Source organism: Heterocephalus glaber, unplaced genomic scaffold, assembly GCF_053883595.1.
Source record: "Heterocephalus glaber isolate CG9 unplaced genomic scaffold, H.glaber_assembly_v1.0 deba00000331, whole genome shotgun sequence".
Lineage (NCBI taxonomy): Eukaryota > Metazoa > Chordata > Mammalia > Rodentia > Bathyergidae > Heterocephalus > Heterocephalus glaber.
In genome coordinates this window covers 24,719,283-24,741,840 of record NW_028258142.1, presented here as the reverse complement: position 1 = coordinate 24,741,840, position 22,558 = coordinate 24,719,283, and the positions used below count along the sequence as shown (strand labels likewise).

The window sequence follows — 22,558 nt, the reverse complement described above, 5'->3', positions numbered from 1 at the left end:
TATTACAGCAAACATGCTCTGGGGGAGCATATATTTACCATGCAATGTTATAATAGTAATGTTACAGTTTTAACCTTAACATTTAAAATGATCTGATAACTGTAAATCTCATCTCAGAACAAATGAAATACTTTTATGAAAAAATAAAATAGTATAGAGGAATATAAGATTTTTCATTGTAGGCAAAACTAATAAACTTTATGATTTAAGAGACAAGCTAATAGTCTGGAAGGATATGTGCTAGTGATTTATAATGGTTCTAAAGACTAAGATTTAGTAAGAGTAGCTTTATTACATATAATTTTTAAAAAGTGAGTGAAATTATAGGTAATTTTTTAGTTTCATTTTCTGTGTTTTTCTCTGTATTTTTCAAAGAAAAAAATCTAAAAGCCCTACTTCTTATAAAAATAATTTTTGCTAATACATAGTTCATGAAGCCTTCAGAAATGTATCTAGACTACCGTGCTGCACTTATTCCTAAGAGGAAAATATTGTAGTAAATGGAGAGTTTTGAGTTGTTTGCAGTTTTGTCTCAAACGTAAATAAAACTAATATGCACAGTATACCTTTAAAGTATCTGTAGTAAGGCATGGAATGTTCTAAGACATGCATCAGCAGGCTACATACATGACAGCAGTTATAAACAGATTACTAAAAAGTGCATTCTGAATTATAAGCAAACAACTTCACAGGAGTCATGTCTGCTTGCAGAGAACATAAGTTCAAATATCAAAGCAGTTTGTTTCCCTTGAGGGTTGTAGTTATTTGGATAGCTTGTCAGTGGTAGAGAGGGCAACAAGTAGGCTTGTGTTATTGATTTTCACCTTGTGCTACCAAAACATTTTTCACTGACAAATATTAATTGCTTATTAAGTGCTAAAGAGTTTGATGCACCAAATATTGAATTTTATAATGAATTGGCCTTTTAGTTTTGCTCATCATTAGGCAATATGATTGCATTAAAAATACAAAGGATTAAACCAACGTGTCTCCCACTTTAAGAACATTAAATAGATCTTTCTCTGTAGTTTAATCTCGGTGGTAGGATATTTAATTCACTTTGCTTTGAAATGATTTTTTTTTCTTTACCAAACTAGGGAATGTTTGTTTAAATATGAAGTGTATGGCTAGAATTAGTAACAAAGTCTGTGTTATATCTTGCATTGATTCTGTTTACTTGTTTGTTCTTTCCCTGACACCACCTTTATAGCTCAGACACAGCAGGCAGGAGTGGGGTTCTCTGTGATTCTGGTTTATGAATCAGTGAAATTTGTACCACTGATACTGTTGGTGACTGTGGTCATTTATGTGGGTTTTTGTAAATTATTAATTTGGTTAAGACATTTACCTTTACTTTGAAGAAGGATCTACATAACAAAATGAACAACCAAAATCACATATATATGTATGTGTGTGTATATATACACATATAAAAGCATGCACATACATAAATACATACAAATTCATTTGAATTTTTCTTTGTTTTTCTCTAACTTTTAGCAGTCTCTTTTCTTTTAGAATTATAATTGGAAAAGTCTTAAGCATATTATATAATGTTCTTTCTAAATTATTGTAATTTCTGGATAACTGATGAAATATAAGTGAAGTTAAAATTAGAGAAATTAGATTGTCCATTTTGGTAGCTGGCTGACATTGGTACTTTAGAATTATAAATTTAATTCTAATTCAAATATATGTTGTTATTAACTGTAGTGCTTTCTCACAAAGTTCTTAAAATGCAGGTTGTACATTGGAAACAACTTTGAAATTTTTCATTTAAAAATAGAGCCATGTGGCATAAGTCTGAAGTTCCAGTTACTCAGCTGAAACAGGAGGATCAATTGGGCCACAGTGTACTAGTCAGCTTTGCTGCTGGCACACCATACCTGACACCCACAACTTAAAGAAAGAGAAGTTCATTTGGCTCATAGTTTCAGGGTATGCAGTCTGTGGTCAACTGACTCTTTAAGGCATGGTGGCAGAAAGGTGTGGCAGAGGAAGGATGCTTCATTCATAGCAAGTGGGAACCAGAGCAGGGCAGCAATACCAGAGAGGAAGGGGCCAGAAACCATATATAGTACACAAGGTTATGCCCCCATAACCCACTCAAATACACCCTTAAGTGTGCTCCATCAACCACCCAGACCTCTCCCAAGCCAATCAAGTTGACATAATCAGGCTTAACTGTTACATCAGGAGTTTGAGAATGGCCTAGGCAACATAGCAAGACACTGTCTCAATAAAAGATGCTAAAAACCAAGAGTTCAAATCTAGAAATTGTATAATAGACCTAGCTATCTTTTCTGCCCACCACTGATGCTGTTGGTACTCCCTGTCATTTTATCTTCATCCTTTTCACTGTGTGTGTGCTTCATGGATCCTTCCAAACACTGATCTTTGGTCCTTTATTAGATATTTCTGGAGAGACTGCTGTGGACCAGGAAGAATGCTGAGTGCAGGGGTCAGTGCCTTCAACATCTGCCTATGCCCTGATAACTCCTAAATCTGTTTCTTTCTATAAATTTGTTCCTGAACACCAGTCATTTTTCTTTCTCATTCTGACATATTTCTAAATACCTGCATGATTCGTCCACATTAACATCTACCTGTCCCAAACCAAGTTCATTATTTCCCTTGACACCTTCCCAGCTAGCCATTCCTACACAACCACCACCACTACCCCATCTCTTTTGTTGACCATCCAGTCCAGGAAACAGCAGCACACCTACCCACCTGGCCTTTCCTTCTTGTCCATACCACACCCAGCTTCTCATTCAACTCCTAATTTATCTGCTGTGCTTGCTTCCCAGCCAAACTGTTTGTGCTGGTTTCTCTTTCCTGTACCCTCTGCCAAAATTTTCTTAAAACTAGTCTGATCTGACCATTCTCCTGTTCAAAAACTTTAGAAAACTTTCTGTTGATCAAGAACTAAGTCCAGACTTTTTTTTATTGTTGTTAGCAGGGATCGAACTCTGGTCCTTGTGCTTGTGCAGCAGGCGGCAAAGCCACTGAGCTAAATCCCCGGCCCAAGTCCAGACTTTTTTAACACCACAAAAAGTCAGTGTCTAGCCTCACTCTCTCTCTTTTTCGTGCCTCAGTCATTTGTTTAGGTGGAGTGGCCCAGCAGTGCTGGTCTGTTTTCTTGGATGCCTTTATCATCTTCACTCTGTACAAGTTGGCTGAGACTCATCGATATGCTTAAAGTAGGCTTTCACTTCTCTTTCTGATCAACTTCTCTCAGTCCTTTAAAGCTCAACTCAACTACCACCATCTTTCTATTCTCATGCCAACTTCTCTTATCTCTGAAGAGAAATTACTATCTATTCATCTGTGTTTCTATAATACCTTATGCATGTTTCTATTATACTGCATAATAGATGCTTAACTGTCAACCTGTCTCCTCTCTTATTTTCACTGGCAGGAATCATATCTCATTTTGGACTTGGGTATCTAGCACAGGCTCTGGTACAGTGATGGGGAACCTTTTAGAGCTTTCAATGATGCAAACAGCCCATGCAGCTTGTGTGCCATAGATTCACCTGCCCTAGGACATAATGAGCTCTCAAAACATTTTTAACTACAGTTGTCAAAGAAATATTTAATCCCTTGAAGTAGAGAAGACAGATATACTATCCTTATTTTACAAATAAGCAAATAGAAAATGTTGCCCATTCATAAAATTAACAAAGACTAATTGTAATGCATTAGGTGAATGTGAGATAGTTTAAGAATAACTCCGAGGACTAAAAATACTGTTGGTGTGATTTTGCCATAGTAGTTGCTCTAGAATATTTGCAAATGCAGTTGCTATGTGAGAAAAACAATGTTGCATTGGATATAAATATTACTATTTTAACATTGAGAAAAATTTAGATGTTATATCAAAGCTAGGGTATCAATTTTATGTTTTTATAACTTGGCATTTCTTAACAAAATAAATGGATCTTGTAATACAGAACAATATTTAGTATGTTATGTTCTAGGCTAATCTGATTTTCTGTTTCAATAAGTCGAAGAGGCATGATAAACCACACATAAAGTACAAATTTCCTAAACTTGTACTGTGTATTAGTGTATATACTCTATCATTTTGAAATAAATGAGCAAAAGATGTAACGTTCATATACATGTTTTAGAATCTTAAGTCATACCTTAGTTTTCCTTAACACTTTCAAAAATTTTTTCTTTTTATAATAGTTACAATGTTAAATTCTTTTGAAATATGTTTTTGAAAAAAACGAGTTCTAGAGTTTTCATACCATCTGCATAAGGCAATTTTGTGTTACCAGGCAGGATACTAAGAGACAAGTGGTAAGGTGAGAGGAAGCTTGTGTGAAGACTGTATCCTACCACTTCAGCCAAACCATCCTCTATTGACCTCAGCTCAAATCAGAACCCACAAAGATGCTGAGGCATCGCCAAGGACGTTATGCAGGCACGTGATTGCTGTGCCATTGGTTAGTGTGGACATATGTCTGCTGAAGTCCTGCTATATAAGGGCCAGAAGGATACAAAGATAAACTAGATGATACATTGTCCTAATTAACTCCACAGAGAAGCAATAGGGATTGACTTTTGCAGCACAATCTTACCTTTAAAATTATTTTCTTTTGTCTTTTAAAAAAATATATGTAGCCATTTTATGTTGATCTGTTTTCTTAAATCTTTTGAATATTTAACAAAATATTCATAGTTACCAGAATCCAAAAATGAAACTGTTCATTTTAAGATTTCTAGCATGAATGTGTCTGATAGATTTATATTAGAATTATCAAGAAAAATTAGCTTTGGCATCTGCCCAAATATGCAAAAGAAATTTTCCATGACTTTTGAAGCATCTTCAACTTATAGTTTAATAAATGTTTTATAATTATTTCAAACCAGCAATGTGAATACTTGATAATAATTTATTCACTATCCCTTTATTTGAAGCGGAACCACATTTATCTAAATCATATTTGCATTCAGTGTTTGAGTATCCATGAGTAATCTTTACATATGACTATAATTGCATATTTAAATTTTGAATTATATGAAAAATGTTGTGTTTTAAATTATTCACTTAACCAGATTTATTTTCTTGTTATTCTTGGGTTTAAGAGTCTTACAATATAAATAGACTGCTATCATCTGATTACCAAAAACTGATGATAATTATGCTATAAATAACTTGGAAAGTTGTGTTGTTTGAGATTTTTGACTAACCTGATTTTCAAGGCATCACTTTATAAAATCGACCATTTCGATAAAGAAAATATATTGCCAATGTATAATTTAACTGGCTGTTTTATAGTTACTTTATCCTGCAAAATATTTGGTCTAATGAAGCGGAGGAGGGGTGTGTGTGTGTATATACATGAATGCACTCAGTTTGTGACTATAATAAGAGTAGGAGGAAGAAGAGCTTAGCTATTAATAGGTTAATGTCTATTTAACTGAATATTTTTCCTTTAAATCTGAAAATTTCTCAGTTAAGTGGCAGAAGAAACCCCTAAAGCCAGCACATATTTTTACAGAAGTTTCATGATTACTATATTTGAAGATTGGTAAACAACTAATGATACATGTTCATTGACTTTTTTAAACATTTAAATTTGGTAATTTATAATAAATTTCAATGAAAATATAAGCCTCAGTATTCAAAATTCTGAAATTATTAGCAAAGCCTAAATTATAAGAGTAGTGTTAAGCATTTACGTTGATTCTATTAGATATGAGTAGAATATAACCCTTCCCCCAGACGAAATTCCAAAAACTATTGCTTATGTCATAAAGATTTTCAATATATTGATACTGAAAAGTTCTTAGACACTGTCAATTCCCAAATGACATATAAATAACTTTTAGTACCCTAAAATGAGTAATAAATGCTATACCTATTTTAAGGAATAAAGAGAGTCTGTTTACTTTAGGCATTATATCTTATAGTAAAACTTAAGATAGCTCACTTTATTATGTTTATCCTTAAATCTATTTTCTATTAAGATGTTCAGATGAGACAAATCCACTTGTTTTTCTCCCATAATGTATATTCTTTTCAATTAGATGGTGATGGAAAATAACAGTTCATTGAGTTGAATTTTCCAATGGCTTTTGGATTGGAAAAATGCCATGACAGGTTAACTCTTATTACAGAGAGTTGGCATAATGTGAATAAAAAGCACCACTTTGGCCTTCCATCAAGAAAAGAAATTATAGAGATAACCCATTTTCAACCCTCAAATCTCTGTTCAAAATCATTGTAGAACCACCAAAGGGCATCATCTAGACTTACGTGCTTAGACTGTAGGAGATAATGAGCCAACGAGAAAAGCTGGGCTGCCTTCAAGACTAGAGAGTTTTAAGATTATATTTGCCATGTACTTTCATTTTGGTCGATATTTTTTGTTTCTCTATTACATGTCTAAGTGAGAAAGCCAGGCTCCTGATTTTATAATTATCTTTTGCTTAAGAAGTGCTTATTTATGGTTCTCACCGTAGGTACTGTCTCTTTGGAGCACAGACAAGCTAATGGGAAGTGAAACCTTCAGGTGCTGAGTACCCCGGGAGGAAAGCTAGATAAGGTCCCATCCCTCTCTGGCCTGGGAGTCTGGAACCCAGCACAGCATCATTGTCCTTTTTTTTACCAGTAAAGAAGGAAAGGGCAGCCCCATTTTCAGGGATTTAAGCTCTGGGAGCTGGGTCAGGGAAAAAAGTTTTTCTTCATCTACCATTATGGCATGGACCAGGGGACATTTCTCCCCGCAAGAGTATAGAACTGCTGAGTACCTGAGGTTCCTTGGGAGATGGGGCTTCCTCTGGGCCAAGCAGTGCCATCATTCCACCAGTCCTCTCAGAGTGGCAGAGTAGGGAACATACAGTAGACCAAGACAGCTCCAGGATGTGGAAGGAGGTTGAGCCAAACCAGAGGCTTTCACCTGGCTATAGAAGGCCTTTATGTAACCTGGGAGTGGGAGTCTTGAGCCACCCCCACCCCACCCCGCAAGGATCGAACAAGGTGTGCAAGGAGGAGCTGTCTGACTCTTGCCTGCCCAAGACCAGGGAATAAACACTTTCCCTTTCTGACGTCCCACTCCACCCCATACTCTTGCACACAGGATCTACCTGCACCCACCTCCAAGCACCACCAGCCATCACTCAAAATCCTTGTCACTCATGCTCAGGAAAGTCACTTAGGAGCATTAGTGTGTAATGTACATAATGCCAGTTCTATTAGGCAACAGGTTCTAGAGCCAGACTGATAGAATTCTAATCAAAGCAAATTATTCCACCACCCTGTGCCTCAGTTTCCTTATCTATAAAGAGGGGGTAAGAGAGTCTTCTTATCTCATAAGATTGATTGATAAGGAATAAGAAGTTTATGGGGCCAGGGCTTTAGCTCAGCGGTTCCGCTGCCTGCCTTGAAAGCGCAAGGTTCCAAGTTTGATCCCTGGTACCAAAAAAAAAAAAGAAATTTGTATAAGAGGTTTAGTCCAGTATTTGGCACATAATATTTGCCACAGAAGTTTGGCTTCTTATACTGCTTTTCAGGTTCACTAATGCACACATACCAGTATACAATTTTATTTGATTTTTATTAATACATGTTTACAGTACACAATGATTGTATTCATCATGGGAAATTGGTACACTTACATAACACATCTTAATTTTTTTATCCTCTTCCCTCCATCTCTTGGTCTCCTTAATTGGAGAATAATAAAAATAAAGGGGCCGGGGATTTAGCTCAGTGGTTTCGCCGCCTGCTACGCAAGCGCAAGGACCCGAGTTTGATCCCCGGTACCAAAAAATAATAATAATAATGATAAAAATAATTTTGCAGTAAACCTTGCTAAACTTGTTTTTGTTTTAAAATAATAAAAATTAAAAGCATTAAGTCCTATATACATTTTTATCAGTGACCACAGTGGTAATATATAAACAAGGCTCTATAACCACCTAGATGATATGATTTAAGTGTTGATAATTGGCAAACTAGAGAAATAGAAAGGAATAGGAGAGGATCAAGGAGCGTTAATTAAGTGGGTGGGAGTGCCTATCCTATGAAGATAAACAGAATGCACAGTCAGTACAAATGATCTTAGGAAGTGTAGTAGAAGAGAATATATATAGGGCAGAGCCTGATAATCCTTGTTTGTCTGTGTCTGCTCACAGAGACTCTATCCCTTGGGCTCATTGTCCATGTCTTGGTCTCCTAAAGGTAACTGGTAGCACGGTGGATGTCAACCATCTGCTTACCAGCAATTCCACCAGCTTTTCCATTTCAAGGACTTCTGTAAATTGTCTTCTAATGGTAATTCTCAGCCATGATTGCTATTTTCTAAAAAAGTAAGCTTGGTGCGGGCCTCCTGCATAGCATTGTGAGAAAATACAATGACATCCTGTTTCTTTCTGGTACGGGTTTAAATTCTTTTCAGTCTGGTTTGAAATTCTACATTTTGAGATGACATTAAATAAGGTGACCTTAAGATACCATCCAACTCTAAGATGGCATGATTAAAAAGTTCAGAGACAGTTTAAAGAATGACCACCAGAATTTTTTTTTTTAAACTTGGAAAATGAGACTTTAAAGGAAAAGTTCTAGTTACCAGGATATTTCTTTAATCTTGAAAATAATAAGTAAAAAGGGGCCAAGTTGCTGCAGTAGCCCTCAAGTGTACAAAAGGTGATTGATTACCCAGAGACTGATGACTAGCACTTCTCCATCTCTGCTGAGAACAGAGCAAGAAGAAGCAGGCTAAAATTGCAGCATTTTGGATTTAGACTTGATATCAGGAAAAATTTCCCGACAGCACACATTGTTAAACACTAAAAAGGGTCCTCTTGGGAGAAGGAGGTCTTTTGGAATCTTCTGTAGAGATATTTGGAAACAGAATAGATTTTCACCTGTCTGACCTGCTTTCAGGCAGTCCCCTCCACATGCAGCAAAGAATGGTGACCTTTCAATGCTCTTGGCAGTATGGTGTGGTCCTCATAGAGTCTGTGCACAGAAAGCTTGAGAAGGTTTAGTGCATAGTGATAATTAAATTGCACTTGAGCCTTTTAATCGGCCATAGATGAGATTATCTATTTTTTAATGATTTGATTATCTTCCTAAATTATTTGCTGAACCTATAATTTGTTTCCTTGAACAGATGAACCTTAAATATCTAATAAAGCTTTCACAACTTAGCTGCTTAGGAGAAAAGAAAGGACTTTTTTTTCTTGAACATAATTAATTCTTAACTTTTGAACTCTTCTGAAACAGCTCTTTTTTGATGAGCCTTTCTCTTGCCTAACAAATAAAGCTGTCAGGCAGAGGGATGTCTTTGTTTTCTCTCTGCTGTGAGCAGTTACCTCCCTGCCAGCCAGCCATGAAATCTGTGGGCTTCTGTATTGGGATGTCAGAAAGGAATGCAAATCAGACGGTAGCCCACCCTCCTTATCTGCCCTTTTCAGACTCAGCAGTTATGAATATGTAAAAGATACCAAATCTGTAGTGAGTGCTTCCTGTACAGAAGTAAGCTCATCCCAACCTCTGCTTGATGTTGTTGATTATCATTCAGTGGGTTCAGCATTAGGAAAATGACCATAGTGGTAGGTCTTCGGCATTACCCCTCCTTTTCTTTTCAGGAGTCTGCCTTCCCACCCTGGGTACTAACTTTCCTGAATATCTGACACTTTCCAACCTATTCCCTGCCTCCTTATATAAATAGACATTTCAGGCTCACTCTAAACTCAGGGCATCTGCCATGCCTACACCTATGAAAATCTACTTGTTTGTGATACAACAGAGCAAATGCTAGGGAAAATGTCTCCACTGAAGTGGTAGGTGAGTTTCTAGAACTTTCAGAGGAGTTGTGCAGCCAACTAGGGACATATTTTCAGCTCAGCAGAACTTTCAATGCCCCTGACCTTCCCTAGTTCAGTCTAAAGCCTACCATGTTGTTCCCCAAGAAGCTACACAATGGAGGTGGCTACTTCTGTCTCGGTACTTGCAGACCTTGAGACTGTCAGGGCTCCATCTATGTTCATTTTTTCCCCTTTATTACAGTAAATATTAAATACACGGTCTGTACTTTATAGACCTTTCCCTTACAGCAATATTTATGATAGCAAAATTTACTTTTGGAAATATTTTCTTCACAAGTTATGTTGAAAGTAACAAGATGTTCTGTTTGGTTAGTTTTTTCCCCCTCCACTTAAAATAATGATGTGTCCTACAGGTAAATATAAAATATTCCCTATAATCTTGTTCAACCTCTAAAGTAGGTATAATAGAGTCTTATATTTTGGATTCAAGTCTCAAACTTCTAATTTGGAAGCTTCATATCAGGAATTTCAAGAAGAGATAGATCACGGGAAGAACAATTTAAAGAATATTCTAGAAGGCATAGTTCCTGTTGACACTGATCAAACCATTTTAGAAATTCTAGTCTCTGTATCTTTCTCTGTGCAAGAGGATTAATTATATTTCTCTGTAGAGCAGACTGAAAGTACCTTAAAAATTGGTGTGTAAGTATTGCTCATTATTAATCCTGCCTTTCAAATTCTTTTCTTTCATAATACAAGGGGGTTGAGGGGTGCTTAACAATTCAGCACTCTGTCTCCTGCTAGGGATAATTGCTTGATTTCTCTTATTGTTCACAGCATTTTCGGAATTAGATTAATTTCTTTATATTCCATCTCTGTCTTTTCAAGACAGCAATTCTTTTGACTAAAAATATAATGAGATATGATACCCATTCACATATAAAGTCTACTAAACCTCTTTTTATTGAAAATGGCTTTTAGGATCTAGCATTTGAGACCCAAACCACTGGGTCTGCCCCATCACAAAGCACTTACAAGTTCGCTGTGATCCCTGCGCAGCTGCATGTCTCATGCCAGAGTAGAGGTTAAAGTCAGTTCAGGTGGTGCCTGCACAGATCTTAGAAGTTCAGAATCTGAACAAAAGACAGTGGTAACATGTCCATTACTGTGAGGGTTGAAGCACCTCTCAGGCAGAGATGGTAATGAACTCACCAGATGTACGAAACCATTTAAAATAGTGAGCTTCCCTGCACTGCCATGAGTGGTACTTGCTAGCTTATGAGACAACAGATCTATCTGTCTGTCAACTGTAGTCAGTGCTCCATGAGTTTTCTTTAGGTGTCTTTAAAAAGACAGCCCTGAGGGGGACCTAGAAATATCTTAGTGTGTGGGTTGGGGGTGGGGTGTACGCGCGCATGCACGTGCATGTACTTACATGCACACGTCTGATCTAAAGTATAATACCCCTTTGTCCAAAACAGTCCTTAAAGTAATTCACAAAATCAAACTCGATATGTAGTTAGGCAGAAACGACAGAGGGAAACAGAACAATTAGCAAAAAGAATAGGAAGTATTCATTACCAGACACGGTGAGCAGAAATTTTGTTCTGAGTTTCCTGGCAGAAAAACAAACATGTTAGATTATGGAATTCTTGTTACATGACAAAAGAAAGCAATGACATTTAGCTGGAAAGAGGAACATTTTTCTGGTAGAAAACTCCAGGATGAATTTATTTCACAGGATGTTCTGTTAGAGACACTAGATAACAATGAACAGCTTATGGAGAAGTATCCTTCTAGTGGGTGTTCTAAATAGCAGCCCTCAGTAAGGTGAAGCGAGAGGATGAAATAGTGAAGACTGTTCTGAAGGAGCAAGTGTGGTTCCTGTGTATCTGGTTCCCTGCTTTTACAACAGGGTTAACTTAGGTAGTCTGGGAGAAAGGTGTATTGCCAGGTTCTGTGGGTTGTAACGTTCTCAGGGTCTGCTGGTTTGTCTTCAGCTCACTATTGCATTCTTAAGTTGTTTGAAGTACTTTCTGGTTGCCCACTGGGAAAGGATACTAATTTGAAGGATGCCAGCCTTGCATTCTGTTTTGGAATTTAAGGTCCAGTCTCCAGAAGAAAGATCAGTCTACCTCCATTCAGAATTGGGCTGTGAGGGCTTTCAAAGAGAGCCAGTTTTTTTCTTAGAAGAACTTTTAGTCTGCTTACAAGTTTAGATGGCTACCAGGATCCCTGAACAGGCAAGAAACTATTTTGAATCAAGTATTTATAATGGAAGGGTTACCATAAATGCCATGAGGCACCAGTCAGGAAATCAGCGAGCTAGCCAGTATGGTAGACAGGTCTTCTGTGTGTCAGGGCTGGTGAAGTGAAGAACAAACACCCAGGGGAAAGTGGCTACCTCCACTCAGGCATGCATGATGTTACCACACGTGAACAAAGGTCCATTATTGCCCCGTCCTCCAGTCTTTCAGGAAATCTTTGAAATCCTGATTTTACATAAGATCTGATGAATTAGAAACATGGGCTTACAATATCTTTTAATATTTTTTGCAGGCCAAACTAAACATATGTACCATTTGATTTTCAGCTTAAAGGTTTGCTGTTCACAACCTCTGTTGTTGTTTTTTTTGTTTTTGTGTTTTTTGGTACCGGGGATCAAACTCGGGACCTTGGGCTTGCAAGGCAGGCGCTGAAACCACTGAGCTAAATCCCCGGCCCTACAACCTCTGTTGTAAATCAAGATCTTCCCAATGAGCTATCTTAGCCAAAAATTAGATGCAGATTGACCCAGTAGAATTTCAGATTTTTTTGCAGAACTGCATATTGATTTAAAAAAACCAAAATGCTTGCCCAGTGAGTTCATTAAAATGGTCTTATAAGAGAAAAGACCAACCTACAACTTATAAATGGGAATGGCTAGTTTTCCCATTTAATTGGTTGAGCCCTCTCCCTGCCTCCTCTCCCTGTGTAGAATAATTTTCATTCTAGTATAGTTGATGTTAAGCTGGTTTCTTGTAATAGTTATTCAGTAGGCATACCCATTGCTTAACTTAGTACATTTGTGGGCCAGCACCATGGCTAGTTGCCAAATGTGTTTGATAACATGTCACAGTCTGAAGTCTGTTTCTAAGCAACCTAGTATGCTAAGTGACACTCATTTGAGGTTCAGCATTTTTTTTGTGGGGGAGGGTTCATTAAATAGTATACTCAAGTAATTGAGCTATGTGATTGTCCACATTTGGCCATGTCTAAGCAAGCAGGAATAATAAAAATGTCAAATTCTTATGTATCCTGCATTGTGGAGAGTGCTATGTGTATTATTTAATTTTTACAGAGCTCTTTGAGATATATATAATCATTAGCACCAACATCATCATCACCATGATCATCATCCCTAAATTATAGACATGGATTCTCTGAAGTTCACTACCTTCAATAATGTGGCCCTACATTCCACAGTTAATACCTTGTGAAGCCCAAAGGCAAACCCAGTCTGACTCAGATTAGTACTCTCTCCCTGCCTAAAGCCCAGCCTATATTTTCAGTGTAACACTTTTCTTTGAATCTTGAAAAACAGGCATTATTTTGGATCCCTCAGTGCTTTGAACATCAAATGACTGTAAATAACTGACTATAAAAGATATTGAAGAATGTACTTATGTCCCTTTCCCTCTTCCTCCCTTCATTCTCATTTTAATCTTCAGATAGGAATTATGAAAAGTACCCTACTAAAATTTCTAGTACAGTATACATGGGCTGAATCACATAATAAACCTGATGCTCCCACTGAGACTCAAGTTTTCCATATCTTCACCACAAATTACAAGTGGAAACAAACCCTCCTGATACTGGCTCCATTTAAGGGCACACATTTCCTCATTCCTTTTTAGACAATGGGAGAAGACTAACCTACAGCTTGTAAGATCAACTGAGTATTGGTTAATGTTGTAGAGGTATAGTTTTAAAGGTTGAAATAGGGAGATTAATACAATATTAATGTTAATTTGCTTAGTATGCAGTGTTTTCTATAATTATTGTCATCAGACTTGAGGGTATTTTTTTATTATTAAGGACCTTTTATCAAAGACCTAGTCTAAAATACAACTTCCCTTTTATTATTCATGGTTAAATCAATGATAGCTATTGGCAAAGGTTCAAAACCCTCTGTTAACTTGTTTTTAATAACGTTTGATTTATATGTGGGTCCAACACATGCATGTATATGTTTACTAATTGCAGCTATATGCATTTAAGCACAGTGTTATTGGTAGAAAATCAAGCATAAGACATGAAAAATGTGTGATTATTAAGAAGTTGAAATTATAGTCTTTAACTCTTTCAACAACAGGGGTATTATGATACAGATTTGATTTTCACTTCAGATAAGCAAGATTCCCGGATAATTTTGGTGATCAGTTTCTTGCCTTCCTAATTAATTGCAAAATTCTTCCTTGTAGTGGACATAAGTGAATTAAAACATAGATTATGTACACTGTATTGATATATTACAAGATATATTGCAAGATATACAGTGTATTGATATATTTACAAGATTATCCTATAAACTAGAAGATAGGTCCATTCCTCAAAACAAAATTAAAGCCCTTGGACATACAGTGAAACAACTTTGGTTGCTTTTCTTATTTTTCTAATCTGATTTTCTAAACAAAGAACATAACAATATCTAATGTCTATGACATAATTTGTTTGGTGTTCTTTTTTTGGTACCAGAGATTGAACTCGGGACCTTGTGCTTGCAAGGCAGGCGCTGGAACCACTGAGCTAAATCTCTGGCCCACTATGACATAATTTGTTCAATATGAATGCATTTACATGTGCCCTTGCATGTAGTTCTGCGGAATGCTTACCATTAATGACCTATGAATTTTCTTCTAGACAATCCATGGACACAAGGGACCAATCACTGCAGTGGCCTTTGCTCCTGATGGACGATATCTTGCCACCTACTCAAACACTGACAGTCACATTTCTTTCTGGCAGGTAAGAGTACATGCTGCAGGAGCTTGAAGTATATGCTTTGTGCTGTGCTTGGGTGGGAAAATCTTCCTGTTGAGCCTTCCTGCTGGCCTCTTTCCTACCTTTCCACCCATCCTTCAACAAAACAAGTGTTTATGGATTGCTGATTGTGTACCAGGCACTACCCTCAGGGTGCCGAGAATATGGTTAGCACCTGGGAAGAGGGGCAGCTGCTGTCACAGAGCTTTCAGTCTGAAGGAGACACAGATGAATATGCAGTCGCAGTGCAGAGAAGCTGAGGATGGGCTGTGGGCAGGCAGTCCAGAGACAGCGGCATTGGCCTAAGCCCTGAGGGATGCTGTGGAAGGACAGGTGTGGAGAGCACAGGTACTGTGTGTACACAGGAAGCAAGGATGGGTGTGTGTGAAGGCCTGACCTGAAAGGAATCAGGCCGGGCAGCCTTGCTCAGGCTGTTAATCTACACGAAGATTCTAACAAGGTCCTTCATGACTCTTAACAGGGCTAGGGCGTAGGGACAGCAAGGTATTTTCTTAGCATTTTCTTTGTGTCCCCTTAATAATATCTTATTTTGTTTGCATTCTAAACTTTCTACGAAATGATCTTAATTCCTAAGTTTTGAAAACATTTTTCAAAATCTGAATATCTTTATTGGATAGTTCATGAGAATGTTTATGTTTAATTCTGATTGAAATGAATGACACGATTGACATTGAGCAACTAATATTTATAATAGAATATGTTTCATCTTCAGTGCTTAATTGTCAGCCTATCTGCTTCCTTGTTACCTTACTTTTTTAGTCCTAACAATTTACAAAAAACTAAATATTACCAAAGCCCCAAGGAGTTAATTTAAATTTTGTTACTACTTGTATTTTCCTAGGGTGCAAGTATGTTGTATAAGATTCAGCATATTGCCTTGAAAGCTAAAAATAAAATAAAAGTTTAACCAAGGCCTCAGAACAACTTGATGATGGTTTAAAAAAATCAATAGCTAATAAAATGTAAAAGGGATAACAATAAATTGCATAATTAACAACATGCTATTAAAACATGACAAGTTCCAAATCTGTCCAAATTTTTTTCTACTTTTTTATCTAGTTTAGTTTTCCGGTTTATTTTCTCATTATCATGTCTTCCAGAATGTATCTCCAGCATCTTAATTAGCCATATTAAACTCCTTCCATTAGAGATCTCACCCATCTTCATTTTTCTTAGTGGATAACCACATAGATGGAATTTGTAACCAAAATCTTCCTGGAAGTCCATTAAGAGTCCAACCAAAAATGGTTCCTTTTTTTTTTAATTCTTTTATTGGTACATTTTAGGTATACAATACATTTACATTTCTCATTGGGAACTTGTACCTTTACATGATGCATCTTGGTTCTTATTTTTTCCCCATTCCCAGCCCTCCCTTTACCCCCTCCACCCTTCCCTATTTACAAAGACTTTGTTTCCATTTTTTCCATTTCTCATAATTTTTCCTTTCCCTTCCTTCCTTTCCCCTGCCCCTCCCACTTCCCCTACCCCTTTGGACCTTTTCTTCCTATTTCACATTATCAATTATTCTTTCTAATCATTGGTACATTTTAGGTATACAATATAATGATATTCATCATTGGAAATTTGCACCCAAAAATGGTTCTTTCAAGAGTTTACCTACTGGTGGTTTTTTTTCTACTGAGAACCAGTACAATAGTCTTTGTGCTATTATGCCAACTGTTCTTTGATGCAGATTTCCTTTATTTCCTGTTCTCTTGGAGTCTTGGAGCAGCTCTTACCGAAAGCGCTATTCATTCAGCACTGCCGGGGTGTCTTAAGTGTGCGGTACTTTACCTATGGAAATCAGCAAGTAACTGGGCCTGTTTTTAAGGAGCTTTTGTTCTGTCCATGCTTCCTTCTTTGGAGTAAATACACTAAACTTCTCCTTTGTTGTCAGCTTTTTTGATAAGAAAACATAATTCACTATATAAAGGAATTGCTCCAAATTTAGTCAGATTTGACACTTTTTCCAGGATTTTCCTGAATTTTATGAATGTTAAATTTTCTTCTTCCCTGTGTCTAAATCTTTAAGGTTTTTTTTTTTTGGGGGGGGGATACATTTGTTCATCATTTCCTTGAAAATTGTTCTTTTCCTATCAAAATTTCTGCCCAGAACCTTGGTGAAATTGTAGTTAACATTTAAAAAAAAAAAAACCTTAGAAGTCAAGATCATTCATTTGATGTTAACCATTGAGATCCCTTTGTTCCTCTTCCAGTTCCTCTTGTTGTTTCTGGGCTTTGTCAAGTGCATCAAGCCTGTGCCTGTGCCTGTGCCTGTGCCTGGCTCTGTGCACAGTGCAAGTGCAGCATGGTCCCTTCTCCCTAAGTTCACCTGCCCCGGGTGTCATCTCCACGGGGCAGAACACTAGAGCCACTCAGGCAACACCTAGGGCTTTTCTGCCCCTCAAGCCAGTGTCAGAGTTTAAGATGCAGCCCATTCCTTGAATGCTTAAGTTATACCAGCTTAGTTTTGAGATTTAAGTGTAAGACATAGAAACAGGCCATTTTGGCTTAATCAAGAAAATACAGTGAAACCTCTTGGAGAAATGTAATGGCCTTTTGTTTGAATTAGAGAATCCAGGAGGAATATTGGATCTACTGTTATTCTCCCCAAATTGGCTAGGCTGATTTATCAAGATACATGTTGTTTAGTTCTAATGATGTATAGAACACTTTTATATATTCCAGTAAGTGTACTGTAATATATGTTGAAAACTTAATGAAGTCTTATTAATACAGAGCCTTGCTAAAGCTATCAACTATTAAAATCTTTGCTGAGAAATGAGTGTTAATGAGAAATATTGGTTGGATAATTACTCAAGTGAGACTTAGTAAAAGGTTGTATGCAGCATTACTCACACTGGGAAAAGCATTAAAACATTTCATGTTTTGATGAATTATATCTGTGTGTGTTTCTGTGCTCAGAAAATAATCTTCACAGAACTGGTTTTGTAAACCGTATTTCTGAAAGGAAGGGAAAAGCCAAAGTTGCATTTTAGTTACATACTCAGCTATTGAATAATGTGATTTAGTTAGTAATCTTTCAAACCCTGTGGTTCTTTAACATCATATTTGTACAATTTGAGAATTTTACTTCAGTGTATCTGTTTCTGTTTGAGCAAGAATATTTTGGTAATGAATGCATTAGTAATTCTCACACCTAAATTTTACGACTATGGTCCAATAAGTAAATATTCTCTTTCAGGAATGCTAATAATAAATTAGATGGATATTAGTTTTGTCTTTTACTCTATCATACAATAGAATACTATTTAGCCATTTAAAATCAATAATGTAAATCTATAGTCATTAATGTGAAAAGGTTGCCCTCAACATTTTGTTGGATGAAAAAGTAGACTGCAGAAATACCTTTATTATTGTTTTTAGTGAATAATAATTATACGAATTCATGAGTTTCACTGTGCATTTGTGTACATGCATATATTGTGCTTTGATCATATCTACACTCTCTTCTACCAGCCCCTGTCTCCCTCATATTAAATTTCCTCCCACCTCTTTCCTAGTCCTTATAGTCCCTCTTCTACTTTCATATCATCTTTTTTAAATTTAGTTTTCATGTATGAGAGAAAATAATTATGATACTGTTTTTCTATGTTTGGCTTATCCAAAACTACCTTTTAATATGACTCTATGTAAAATTCCTTAAATCTCAATCTCTCTCTCTCTCTCTCTCTCTCTCCCTCTCCCTCCGTCACACGTTCGCGCATGCGCTCTTTCTCTCCATATTCATGGAAGTTTGGAATGTTGTTTACCAAAATGCTCACAATGACCATCAAGAGATTTCAGGAGATATGGGTTTGTTAGGGGTTTTTTTTGTACTTACAGTATTTGAATTTTATATACAATAACTTCATATCTTTGTGCTCAGGCAAAAACTTAATATTACCAAATATTACAATTCCATGTGGTTTTCACTGACTCAAGGTTTAAGTTGCCATTCCTTTAGCATAGTTTGTAGCCAGTTGCCAATGAAGAAAAAATTAATGTTGAATAACAAAATTGTTAACTGTTTCAGTCAGTGAGAGTTCTTTGGCTGAGCTTATGGAAAAGTTAAGTCATCCTTACTCAGATCCCTTCCTCTTTTGAGGAGGGAATAGAGAAAGGATGGTCTGAGAAGCAATGAAATTTAATGAACAAAAGGGTCTTAGTCCTTCCAACTGTAGGCAACTATAGCAGTTATGTACTTTATAGAATTGTACATGGCCCTGTGCTGAGGCAGGAAGGTTGTTTGACTTTATCAAAGCCGTTGATCCAAAATAGGAATGACTCAGGTTATGAAGGGAACCCAGATATAATAATGGTCTTTTCTGAAAATCATTTCCATCTATATGGAATTCCCATAAGATAGTCTTTTCCTCTCCCCCTTTAGCTCTCATTTTTTGTACATGACTAAATTTCACGGAAAGAAGTAAAAGTGGAAAGTGTCTGGGCATGTTATATGCCATTTGCATTTTGAGTCACCAGCAGAAATCAAGCTTCATACATATTTTTATAGAAAATCTATAAAGAATAAAAATACTTTGTAGTTATTTATCAACTGAGAAATTAGATTTTTTAAAAACACAGTATGCCTGTTGATGCCAGTTAATTTTAACCAGCAATTTTCTGCATCATTTGGATCTTATCTGTAAGAGGACTAAATTATATACTGTTACTTTTTATAGAAGTGAAAACTATCAAATTCAGCTCACCATTATTTGTATTTACCCTATTTGGGAATTTCTAGAAGGCAGTAAAGCATTGGTTTTTACCTTTTGTGGACTTTGGGGGAAAAAAAGAGGGAAGGACATAAGGAAAAGGGCTTTTGGAAGGGTGACAGCAAGGTAGTGCCTGGCTTTAAGTGAGAACTAAACTTTAGCAGAAAGAGTTAACAATAACCAAACATTTGGTTTTAAAATGTGACCTCGTACACTAGTGATTTTTTTTCACCTCTGTCTTGTGTTCGGCACTATTATTAATGCGGGAAAATCGGTAACATTAGTCATCTTAAAAGGGTTATTACTCAAGATGATTTAAATTGTGAAAATGTCAGTGGAGCCTGCACACACTCTGCTAGAGATGCCATGATTTACGCCCTCTGACACCATCCTGCTGCTGAGAGGGGCTGGAAAAAGGAATGGCTTGTAGTTTGCACTGATCCACATGCAGACCATGATATCAGCAATAACACATCTTAAATGTCCTAGGATTAGCTAGGGTTTTGTTTTTCAACCATTTGTATATGTTGGATTGTAATCTGCATGTTTCCCCCAAATCCCCAGCATCCTATGCATATAGATAAAGGTTCCACTGGTGAGAATTAGAAACAAAATTAGCACAGAGAAAACTACTGTTTCCAAGGCTTCTTTTCTGATTTTCACTATGCTTTCTATGTGGCTTGGCTTATGATAGCACAAATGATGCATAGTGAAAGCATTTTAAATAATACTTGGAATCTAAAGAAAGCTTCAGACTCAGTTGCTCTGGAAACAGTTCACTTAGATAACTGCAGTTCATTATTTAGCATTTTGACCTGAATGCATAGTTATTCATGATTCATAGTTTCCATGTTATTTTTCAGTTATGTGAATGGATTAAGAAAATTTAAATTTAACTCAAATCCAGAAAAACTGCCAAAATGCAGAAATCACCAATTGATAAAAAGGTGTTGTTGACAAACTGTGGAGAATACATTCCCTTTATCAAAGCAATGAGATGATATTGACTTGTTTTTCCCTTCAAAAAAAGTGAGAGCTTTCCAGAGTCTGTTTTTAAGAAGCAAGTGAGGATCAAAGGTGTTGGTGATGGGTCTGAGGGGTTGAGTTTTGAGCTCTGATCAGTAAAGTATCACTTTTATCTATAGCTTAACTTTTCTTCATTTTCTTGAACTAATTATAAACCCTAAAACGTCTTCATGGACTCATCCTTCAGGGATGCACTGAGCATTATTGTCAAAAAATGAAAAGGTCTGCAGTTTTACATACCCCTAATTTCCAAATGTTGTCTAATTAAACCATTTTCTTAACAAGTCTAATTTAATTCCTTCCTCAAGATCAGTGAACCCCTGCTGTCACCTCCTACCAACAAAGCTAAATTTCTCTAGATGTATCCATTTACAGTTACAGCATCAGAATAATTTCAGATCCACCAGAAGAGCCCTACAGAGATTTAGAATAGCTTCCATGTGAACGTGACTAGCCGCTGTAGAACCAGAAGGGATGGAAGCACTCTCCATAAAAGGGAAAGGGTCTCTAAATGACATATGTGCTCTGCTGTCCCCTGTCCCTCCAGATGAACACATCACTACTAGGAAGCATCGGTATGCTGAACTCGGCACCTCAGCTACGCTGCATTAAAACCTACCAGGTACCCCCTGTGCAGCCAGCTTCCCCCGGCTCCCACAATGCGCTGAAGCTGGCCCGGCTCATCTGGACCTCCAACCGCAACGTCATACTCATGGCGCACGACGGGAAGGAACACCGCTTCGTGGTCTGATACTGCTGTCTGTTGCCCTAACTGCATCTCAGTTCTATAAATCCTGTAGGCCAACGTTGCTGTCTTACACTGGATCATTCCTTGGTGCCTGCCCACCCCAGTGTCATGAGGGGTGCAGCCAGGTCTGTGTCACTTGTGCATGCTTCTTGGGGGCAGACTCCCGCCCAGGCCACCTGCCAATTCAGAGGCATGCACTCACTGCTCAACAGGATGTGGCCATTCTGTCACTAGGTAGTTTTTCCCTGCCAGGGAAGGGAGGGGAGAGCTGATGGCCCCTGGGAACACTCTTGTTGCTTGGTGCAACAGAACTTGAAAATCAATAACCACTGTGATTGCACTCCCACCCTATCAGGATTTCCAGCCCTCACAGCCTGGCTCCGAAGTGCCACTCAAGTCTGGCTGTGCTGGCACTGGGTGTTGCAGTGATGGGGCAGTCTTCATTAGTGAAATTACTTCCCTTTGGGTGTCCTAAACACACTGTTGTTTATACCAAAAAGATTCTGTGTTTACATGGGGTTTTTTTTCCTTCTGGTGATTACTAGGAAATTACTGTATTCAATTTCCTAGGATTTAGCCACCTTTCTTTAGTGACACCTAGGTGATTTGAGATTATTGAGGGAAAAAAAAAAATATATATATATATATATATATTATATGTTTTCCTTGTAGAAAATATAATTTTCCAGACATTTAGCTTTCTCAAATGCTCATTTCCTCCTTAAACGATAGTATACTTAGTAATTTAAAATAAAAATCATCACTACTTATGATCTAGCTAATATAATTATTCAGTCACTATAACTAGTCTTTTAAGGGACTTTTGTGATGAAGAACCAAGTTTGGAAGCATAACATATCCCTAAAGTAAAGATTCCCATGTATTATTGCAGCTCCTTTTGTTCAGGAAAAGGCATATTCCTTCCTTGGGTCACCATACAACTTCCAGTTCCCACGTGTCAGTTGCCACATGATAACTATAAGTGAACCTTCCAACTACTGGTGAGTTTAAAGGAAAACTAAGAAGACACTTTTTAAAACAAGAATCCTAGAAAATTAATTGCAATGGCATGAACATTCAAGAGCATATATTCAAATGTGAGGCTCTTAGTCACTTCGTTTGAGCAGACATTGCAGTGAAAGTGTCTGTCCATCATGCTTCAAAGAAAATTTCAACTAGATCACCTTCTCCCTATGTCAAGTTAGACTGTTCTTGCTTATAGTAATGG

The 22,558-nt window shown here is 37.1% G+C and overlaps 1 protein-coding gene across 3 annotated transcripts in view; it reads left to right on the top strand.

Moving 5' to 3' along the window:
- Positions 1-21,953, top strand: part of Wdr7 (WD repeat domain 7) — a 391,751-nt gene extending 369,798 nt beyond the window's left edge. For all 3 annotated transcript variants that reach the window (XM_013077256.3, XM_004858390.4, XM_004858389.4), the window contains 2 exons: positions 14,695-14,799; positions 21,130-21,953. In XM_013077256.3, the coding sequence (XP_012932710.1) occupies positions 14,695-14,799; positions 21,130-21,333 (309 nt within the window). In that variant the 3' untranslated portion in view covers positions 21,334-21,953. The remainder of the gene's footprint in view (positions 1-14,694; positions 14,800-21,129) is intronic.
- The last annotated feature ends 605 nt before the right edge of the window (positions 21,954-22,558 follow it).